Source organism: Cottoperca gobio, chromosome 17, assembly GCF_900634415.1.
Source record: "Cottoperca gobio chromosome 17, fCotGob3.1, whole genome shotgun sequence".
Classification (NCBI taxonomy): domain Eukaryota; kingdom Metazoa; phylum Chordata; class Actinopteri; order Perciformes; family Bovichtidae; genus Cottoperca; species Cottoperca gobio.
In genome coordinates this window covers 6,821,932-6,832,218 of record NC_041371.1, presented here as the reverse complement: position 1 = coordinate 6,832,218, position 10,287 = coordinate 6,821,932, and the positions used below count along the sequence as shown (strand labels likewise).

General features: G+C 42.2%; 1 protein-coding gene across 1 annotated transcript; it reads left to right on the top strand.

Annotated features, from left to right (window-relative positions):
• Nucleotides 1-810: 810 nt before the first annotated feature.
• Nucleotides 811-9,995, top strand: phc3 (polyhomeotic homolog 3 (Drosophila)). The gene is given in 17 exon segments (XM_029453922.1): nt 811-945; nt 1,952-2,157; nt 2,533-2,688; nt 2,781-2,861; nt 3,091-3,243; nt 3,442-3,531; nt 3,785-3,928; nt 3,930-4,008; nt 4,614-5,242; nt 5,339-5,462; nt 6,003-6,274; nt 6,577-6,733; nt 6,836-6,947; nt 7,909-8,041; nt 8,531-8,740; nt 8,742-8,802; nt 9,338-9,995. Coding segments are annotated over 16 exon segments (2,727 nt in total). The 5' UTR covers nt 811-945; nt 1,952-1,986; the 3' UTR covers nt 9,493-9,995.
• Nucleotides 9,996-10,287: the final 292 nt, after the last annotated feature.

The following is a 10,287-nucleotide window of genomic DNA, read 5'->3' as shown; positions in this document are numbered from 1 at the left end:
TTGATTTTCCTTTTTTCTATTTTTTTCACATTTCCCCCTAAAGATAGAGAAAGAAAGAGACTTGAAACATGATCAACTTTATTTCTTTCTACGCCCAATTAACCAATTCCCCATTTGGATATAGGCTATGCATCATTATGTTGAATTAATATGCATCAGTTATTGTGAACATATTCTAAAACAATTCCATCCGGGCAAATCTGACATTGATACGATTACTTACCAATCACAGCTTCGTGTTTTGATCCTTTGACTCGCAGTTCAATCTTCCATGATGTTTCAACATAACATTTACAAACTATGTCTGTGTTTCCTAAAGAAGGATAAATCATCTTTATGTATGACTATCACTATACAATGCAGATGCTCCAACTTCTCTTTTGTTATGATTCAGTTTACAGACGTAAAGAAATGCATGGCTGTGTAGAGCAAGAACCTGCTCGCTTTAGAGCCTTTATTACAGTAACAGTCAAATGTAGCTACTCTTAAAATGTGTGTTCTTCCTGTTTTATATAGATATAAAGTGAACTAACTGTAAGATGTCCTCTGAGTATTACAGGGTCTTCTGACGCATCTTTTTGTGTTGTTAGTGAGTTAAAATCCAGCAACACAATCTTTTTCCCTTTTTTTTGTTGAACGATTATACAAAGCCTTTCATCAAACATCAACATGATAAAAGTTAGAGAAATAAAACACATATTAAAACACATCTCCGGGACTCTCCACGCAGAGCACGCAGCAGACTCCCCGGCTGTGGAAGGTCCTCCCGCACTGCGAGCGGTGCTGTGTCAAGCCTTTTTTTATTGCCTGCTGTAGGCTACCGTCTGATATTTTTTAATCTCCATTTTAGACAGCATACTGACGCATCAGTGGGCTTCATGACTGGGACAATGTGCCGGGGTCTGGTCAGTTCCTGATGGCCTGATGATGGTCTATCAATAGCAGGCAGGTAACGCCGACAAGAGGTGAATGATTGTGCATGCATAAAGAGACGAACCGTCTGCGCGAGGAGAGGCAGACAGACAGACTGGCAGACAGGGAAAGACATCCTGATTTGTTCATTGTATTATCCGAAGGTTCCTACATTTTGCACAGTGTATTTCAGATCATTTGTTGTCGTTTATTATCGAGAATATCCAGGAGGCGTTTAATTGGACAGAGCCGGCTCTGCAGCAAAAAGCAATCAATATTCAAGCTTCCATACACCATCAGTATTTTGCTCTATGAAATGTGGCACATATACATATAAAGGCTAGCTCTTTGAGATTATTACATTATTGTCGTAATAATATTGTTCTCATATTTAGCTGGCTTTCTTAAGAAAGAAAAACATCCAGCACTGTGGCACCTTTGTCTCTTTTCAGATGTGGTAGGGGTTCAAAATAACCTTTAAACAAATCAATAACGTGAATGATTTACCTTTTTTCATATATACTCATTACGTATTCATAACAATGTTTTTCAGGTCACGTGCAATGAATCCATCTTTGTTTTGCTTCATGTTATGATGTGATGTTTGTTTCTCTATAGAGCTATAATTTGATGATTTAGTTATGCTTTTCTAGATTGAAATAACAGTAAAACAAATATTTAAGATGCTATGAAAACTATAAAGTGTAGTTTGTTTGATGAGTTTAAATAAAAAAACACTTTTTCAAGAATATAGGCTATAAATACAATAGAATAATAAAGTTGGATAATTTATACAAAATAACATAAATAACACATTTATTTAGAAATTGTTTCAGTGCTGCGATTGATAGAATATCTAAATGTATTTATTTATCACATTCATTTATGGATTAATTAAAATCGGCTATGACAGGTTTAATTAAATAAAGGTTCCTTTTTTGTTTTGTTTTGCTTTATATTTTTTAAATGATAAAAATAACACTGGTGTCCGTCACACTGATTCAAGTGAAGTTAATTAATGTCTGTTTTACCTCCACAGTTTTCCCATTACTAAATCTGTGTGTGACCTGGGAGATGGACAGGCAGGGCCCAGGAGAGAAGCAGGCAGACAATAGGACCACTACAACCCCCACCCCATCATCAACTACCGTCACCATGGCAACAGTCAGCTCTGGAAGCACCACGTGCACCCAGGCGCCTTCTACTTCCCTCAGCATCATCTCACCCGACAGACAGGCAGTCCAGGTAATAGACAGTACCTCAGATCTCTGCAAGCATTGTTTGACTTGACTGGCAGGCAGTCCAGGTGATAGACAGTACCCGGTACCTCTGCATATATTGTTTAATTTCAGAGGAATCTTGGTAATAGACAGGAGATAGACAAATATTGAAATTTTGTAGTACAGAAAAAATGTTTTATGTGACTTCCATATAATAAATAGTTGATACCACTAAAGGGAAATCAAATGAAAATAAAAATATACCCTTTTTTTTAATTAAATGTTTTAAATGCTTCAAAGTAACCATTTCTCAGCAATAAGAGCAAACAAGCTAACATTTTAAAGACTAACTGAAGTTAATTTGTAAAGTGCTTGATGAGTCCATGTTGTGATCCAACAGGTGATCCAGCACGCCATCCACAGACCTCAGAGCATGGCGGCCCAGTACCTGCACCAGATGTACGCAGCCCAGCAGCAGCACCTCATGCTGCAGACAGCCGCCCTGCAGCAGCACCAGCACAGCCCTCATCTGCAGAGTCTGGCCACTATACAGCAGGTCAGATGGTGTCTGTCGTGTGTTAGTGCAAACACGGAGAATCATTTTAACACAAGCTACAGAGTGTGTGAAGTCTCTCCAATGTCTTTCAGGCTTCAGTCTGCCAGAGGCAGTCGCCTTCTTCTTCCAGTGGCAGTTTGGTTCATCATCCTGCTGGTGTTTCCCAAAACTCAGTAAGTGTCTGTGTTACGGAGGGGTACAGCAGCACATATTTTAGCTACTCAAAAAAAGACCCACCTGAACTGATGTTCATTTCTTTAGGTGGACCTTTTGTTTTACATTTTGCTGCTGCCCTCGTCCACATCAGTTTATTGCTTTGCTTCCAAACTGAGGGCTATAAGTACCTCATACAACCCCACTTCTGAACTGTCCCTTTAACCTCAGCATCTTTTCTTAATCCAGATTACTTTACCAGCGTCTCCAGTGACAGCCCAGCTGATCGGACGAACCCAAACATCCACTGGTGCTGCGACCACCATCTCCCAGCAGGCCATGCTGCTGGGAAACAGACCGGCCAACTGTAACCAAGCTCAGATGTACCTTCGCACTCAGATGGTACAAACTTTTTCAAATATCTCAAGCTTTTGGTCATACTTGCAACTTGCCCTGATACTTTAAAACCGCACGACTTGTTTTCCCTATTTCTATTTTTACTGAATGTGTTTTTTTTATGTTTTCTCACACCATGCAATTTGTTTATTTCTAACCACCAAGCCACCTGTCTCTCCCTGCTTTTTGCTTTTCTTCTGTTAGCTTATTCTAACCCCCGCAGCCACGGTGGCTGCCGTTCAATCAGACCTCCCTGCTGTCACCTCCTGCTCCTCTTTACCTACCTCCTCTCAGGTACAAACTTTGTCAGGCACAAAATTAGAATAACGCATACACGCCACCAGACTGCAGTATTACAGACTTCAGGATGTTAGGTATCTTGAACATGCGCCACATTGCACAATTAAAACATATGTGGTAAATAAGTGAGAGGTAAGTGGATTTTGATGAAGGTTAGAGGTACCAATAATAAAGTTTGGCTGTCAACCCCACCACCCATGGCTTTTATAAAGAGTATAAAAGTGGCTTTCTTTCTGTGTATATTCAGGTGCAGAATCTCGCTTTGCGTGCCCACCTGCCTGGAGCTCTGGCCACGGCCCACAGTGTGATTTTAAAACCATCCACCCAGTCGCAAGCCATGACTCCGACCACCTCTTTATCCAAGACGTCGATCTGCGGGTTGAAAACCAATCCAGCTGACTGACTCCTCATCAGAAACAAGACCCGCTGATGTCACCCGGTTGGCCTCAGGACCCCAGATTATAACCCCAGGTGAGATAATGTAAATCTGAAGTTTAGAGAAAGGATTAAGTGATGAGGCACAGTAATGAACACGAACTCCAACACCATGACAGGTGCCATAACTTTCATTTCAACCTTTTTAGTTGAACATAGTTATGAATATAGCGCAGATCTGGTACATTACAGCACAATCATGGAAAGGAAAGAAAGAAAAAAGAAAAGCACAGGTACGCAACAAGTTTAGATGATTGTAACAATCCCATTTCCCCCAGTATTTATTCCCTCTCTCCTTTTGAAGTTGAAGAGTGAACGTCATTTTCTCCGTTGAGCAGATTGAGTTGGTTATGTTGATAAGAAGAGGGTTGATGGAGGCAGCATTTTGAAATTTCAGATTTCAGGTCCAGAATATGTGAGATTAAATAGTTTAAATGGATTAAAACTACTTACATATGGACAAGACCAGAAATATGTGCATTGTCCTCCGAAACCGATCAACGCTCCTTCCAGCAGGACTGCTGAGACCCACTTAAATTGGGATTTCACTTTCAGGTCAACTTTAAAAAAGAGATACTTGTTTTGTGTTTTTTGTTTTGTTTTTGTCCCTCATGTCTGTCTATGCATGTCTCTCCTTGCAGCCTACTCTCCGGTGCACACCCACGCTCTGATGAAGCAGCAGCTGTCCTGTCCATCGGGCCAGCGGGTGGCGCACCACCAGCTCATCCTCCAGCAGGCTGCAGGAGGAGCTCCGCACCACAGGCAGCTCCAGCCCATCGCCCTCAGAGTAGCACCTCAAGAAACCAACTCCAACCCTCTTCCTCTTTCAATTAAAAGACTGACCACTCCCAGCACCCAATCACAAACCAACAACAACCCCCATGCCCCTTCTTCTTCTTCTTCCTCTCCGTCTGTCACCAGCGTGTTTGCATCCTCAATCCCAGCAGCCACCGTTCAGCCTCAGCCTCCTCCTCTGGTGGCCGCTCCTCAGCGTCGGACTTCATTCCCACAAGTGCAGAACCAGCCTCCGCCTCCTCCTCCACCTCTGGTTCTCCCCAGGCTGCCCCAGAACCCCCCAGCCTCCCTCCAGGGGCGGCCCCTGCACTCGGTCCATGCTCTGGCTGTCCAATCGGGACGGGTGCTGCTGACAGAGCAGCAGCTGCCTGTGGCGGAGGCTCTGGTCCAGATGCCCTACCAGAACTTCCCGCCCCCTCAGACGGTGGCTGTTAATCTGAAAGTGCATCGAGTCAGACAAAATGAAACGCCATCTGTGAGTCGCTTCTTTGTGCTGTGGTTAAGTTTTGTAAGCGTTGTCTTTCCACAGTATGTTATTTTAAAGAAGAGTTTGTTGTGCTTTGAATTTCAGTCGGCGCAGACGTGCAAAACGAATGGATTGAGCTCAGAGGTGAGGAAAGATGAATGTTCTCCCAGTCCACAGCGAGACAGGACCCTGACTCCTCTCATTGGGCCTCCTAAGCAGAATGGTGCAGGTAAAATAAGATAAAACAATAAAATAGCAAAGAGTGCAATACAATAAAACCCTTTCTCCTTATTAGACAGGGGGGGGGGGGTTCATAAAGGTGGCTCAGAAAAGAAGAGTTTCTTGTGAAATGTTTGTCTTGAATAAAGCTTAAAATCTGAACCTGGATCTGTTTCATGACGCTGGTTTGGAGCTCAAATTAGTGCTGGAAATTTTGTATAAAATTGGACACCCAATTTATTTTATAGCAAGACAATAAGATAATTAGTATTTTTTAGGAAATGTAAGTTCTCTATTATTATATTAGTTGGTTACTTCTTGTCAAAGTGCAAATAAAATCATGTTAAAATGCCTTCAAATTGTCTTTCTGCCACTGAACACTCACCTGATGGAGACCAGCTTATTCTGGAGGAATGAGTTTTAATGGTCAGACCTCCTTTACCAAACTAAATCGCTTGAAAATAAAATGGAATTACTGGAATAAACCTGGTTTAATTGATAATCCTTCTTTAGGAAACACCCCTCTTTTACACCTCTTATTGTTCAGCAGTGATGGGTTCATCCTCCATCACATCCAGTCGCTCAGTGATCAGGTCACCAGTGGTGGAAGAACCCCAACAGCTCACCACGAGCAGCAGCAACCCTCCGCCTCCATCTCCTCCTCTGCCTCCTCCCGTCCTGCCAGCAGCAGTGAGAGGCCCCAGCCAGCCCCCCTCCACCCCAGTCAGCGTCCCCGGGAGCCCCGACAGGATACTTACAACCCACGTCCTCACACACCTCATAGAGGGCTTTGTCATCCGAGAGGGCCTTGAGCCGTTCCCGGTACGAACACTGGAGGTGCAATATCACCAGTGAACATCTGTCAGAGCTGTATGTTTTAACTGGGGGGGGGGGGAGTTTAATCCTGAAACGCTTTAAATTGACAGTATGTGTTTCGTCGTTTGATGGTATATATTTGTTATTATGCAAAGATTTCCCGCTATTTTGAACATTATATATTCACATTAAGTAGAAATCCTAAATGCAACAGGAGCCTCAAGTTCAAGTTTTTAGATTCAGATGTTTCTACACAGAACTCGTGTATCTCCATGTCAGTATGTGAGATTTAACTTTGTTTAATTCAGGTGGTCTCCTCGCTGTTGGCAGAGCAGCAGGCTTCACTTCCTGAATCCCAGGAGATACAAACCAACGGGGATGCAGCAGCAGAGGACAGTCCGCTGGATGCTGACCAGTCGGATTCAACAGACTCAGAGATGGAAGACGATGGCCCTGCAACGGACGGTGAGGGGACGTGTGTGTGTGTGTGTGTGTGTATGTGAGTGTGTCTGTGTTGTGTGTGTGTGTGTGTGTGTGAGACTAACAGCTCGTCCTGTAAAGTTGCAGAGCTGGTGGAGAGCGTGGCAAGCGTGCTGCAGTGTGAGTTCTGTGGGAGTCGAGGTTACTCTCACACGTTCCTGCGCTCCAAACGTTTCTGCTCCATGGCGTGCGTCAGAAGGTAAATAAATCACTCGCACATCGAGATGCACCAACAACACTTCAATCAATAAGCAAAAGTAACATCAAGCATCAGCCAATCCAGTACTGACAATATAGAACTGGATTATAGATACAGTAAAATGATATAGTGTGAAAGTATTATCAGCAAAAGTTACTTAAAGTATCAGAAGTGAAGTTCATTGTGCAATAACATGTTCCCTGTTAGTATTTTATTATTATATATGGTGTATGTGTTGTTGGATAAATATTACTGCAATAATGTGTATGTTGCATTTTACTGCTGTAGATGTTTATGGTTGTGCTCATTTGAACTCCATTATATACTGTTGGGTAGTTTAATCTACAGCAAAGCATCATAAGATCATCAGATGTTTGTAGCTTCACCGTCATGTGAGAACCATGTATCTCAAAAACAGTTAACTTTTCATGAGTTCCTCAGGAAAACACTCCTGTTTTCAGGTCATTTTCCAGCTGATCCAAGAGGTTTGCATGAAGTAGTGGTGCAAAAAGTACAAAAGTAACCGGAGTAAAAGTACAAAGTAGTGTAAAATGTAAATACAAATGTGCTCTAAAGTACAGAACTTGAGTAATTGTGAAAGCATCCTTTCTTATGTAAATAAAGGTTTTGAAAAGGCAGACTCTCCCACAGGAGACAAGTAAAGTCTGTCTCGGTGGTGGTGAGACACATCATCTGACATCTGGAACCCATTGAGTTACATTTGGGTTATAAGAAAAAGTCTCAAGTGTATAATCACTCCCAGGTTTCCCTTTGAGTCTCCATCCAGAACTCAACGAGTCCAGATGCAGACAATCAGCTCAGTGCACGGTGGCTAAAGCCTGTCTGACTGTCTGCACTCGATACACACAGGAAAATAAATGACTGCAGTGCCATCAATACACGAATGTGATCATCTGCAGTGAACTGTGTTTATCTAATGTTTTAGATTCTCTGTGTTCAGGTTCAGTGTGAGCTGCACCAAGCGTATCACTGTGCTGAGAGCGGATCGCTGGGATCACAGGCCGATGGGCAGGAGAGGACGACCGCCCAGCAGCAGAGTCAACGGAGCCTCCAGGGAACATTTTCTGAGACAGGTCAGTTAATATCTCTGACCTGATGCATGGAGCAAACAGGGATCACTGGTCATATAAGACAAGCTGCTGCAGGGGCACGGCTGCATGTGGCAGGGGCACGGCTGCATGTGGCAGGGGCACGGCTGCATGTGGCAGCAGCGCTTGGTGGTCTGTGAACGCATTTTCACAATATTACAAAACAACATACTGTTTTAAAAAGACCATTCCTAATGTCTATAACAGGGGGCTCAAGGCAAAAAGGGCAAAAGAATTATCTTTAGAAACAAACATTTTGTAATGTTACATTTCATGATAATGTTCAATATCTTTGCTGAATCTTTTTAATAATAATTGCTGATAAGTGAAACATTTTTATACTTTAAAATAACAAGAAATAAATGGTTTTCATACCAGTATTAATATTTACATGAATTGTTTACGTTTCAGCTTTCACTTAACTCTTATACTCTCTAATATACCTGGTTGACCTTTACTGCTTCGTCTTCACAGGCTCGTGCCTCGTTTGGCTCACAGGAGACCCGACGAAGCTCACTGAGAGACGAGGAAGAGCAGGAGGATGAAGAGGAAGATGATCCACCTGTTCCCATGACAACCAGGCGCCAGAAACAGGCCGAGAGAGAGCGTGAGAGAAAGGAGGAGAGAGAGCAGGAGCAGAGGACGACGGAAACGATCAGTGTCTCCGACGGAGAAGACGACGACAGCCGGCTCTGCGTCTCAGTGGAGCGTAGAACAAGTGTTTTCTTTTATCAACTCGCTGCCAGGTGAGACTTCAGCGCACGTGTGTGTCAGTGGTGGAATGTAACGAAGTACATTTACTCTAAATCTGTACTTGAGTATAGATTTGAGGTACTTCCTGTACTGCAGCTGCCGAAACTCTACAGGTGTGTACATGCAATCACAAATAAAGGCCAAGTTTGAAGATGCATGTGGTCCAATCAAGGGCGCCGGAAGTAGGGCGGTAGGAAGTGGCTGGTGTGATGAGATCCCATCGCAACATGATCCCTAGCTTTTCATATTTCTATTCTAATTTTCTATTCTATATTTATGTTTCTTGACATTTGCCTTTATTTCGATCTTACTATATTTATTGTTATGCACCAAAACACAAAAGCAGATTCCTCATGTGTGAATCATCTCTGCATCAAATTAATGCCGCCAGATGTTCAAAGCAGCGAAACGTTTTGACATAGTAAGAATATATATGTCGTTGTATAAATGTAATATGTTTATAAGTAAGTCATTCTGCTGATATCAGGACACGCACTCTATTTAGTGTCTGTCCTCTCTTTTCTGCAGGCGGTCAGGATGTAGCCGGGGAGTTTCGCTCCCAGGAAATAGACGGACAGGCTCTGCTGCTGCTGACAGAGGAGCACCTGGTCAGCACCATGAACCTTAAACTGGGACCTGCACTCAAACTGTGTGCCCACATTAACTCTCTGAAAGATGCATAAACATATTCCTACTCTACAAGGATGGATTTGTGTTGATCTGGACCAGGATGACGAAAACAAGGAGCAACGAGGAATCTGTTTTTGAAGTTGTCTGACACACAAAGACAGTTCAAACGGACTGAGTGTAGTTTTTTCTGAGACCACTGCCAAGGATTTCACTCCTGAGTGAAGTCCACACACTGTACCAGCTGATTTTAACACGTCTCGTCTTTCAATTGTAGTGATTGTAGCAGTTTGCCCCCCCCCTCCCCCCCGGTTATCCATTTGTTTCAAAATGGTAAATTATCTTTGTATAATTTGTAAAACAAAGAAAACAACTTTACATTATTACACCCTAAGTTAAAAGGATGCTGTACAATTTTAAAGTTTACAGAACAGATTTACTATCTAACAGATGAAGTTTGATACACTTTATCATCTGCACACTCGTGATTTATGGATTATTTATGATTTATTTATTATTGTCATAATTAATATACAAATAAAAACATTTAAGTACTGTGCACCGTTTTGTGGTTTTGTGATACATTTTGCAAATACCCCGTCAAATATCAGGATTTATTTTTTCTATTGGACAACAATAAATGTGACTTTGTCATATACAGTTATGCAGTTACAAAGTGTATATATATATATATATATATATATATATATATATACGTACTGTTGCTTTGACCCTCTTGCTCATATCTCCCCTGCACAAAGGAGCGTAGGTCAGCTTACATACAACATGTGACTGCATGAAATATTGTTGCCATACTGCATATTCTATACTATGTTTTGGGACATCCTTAA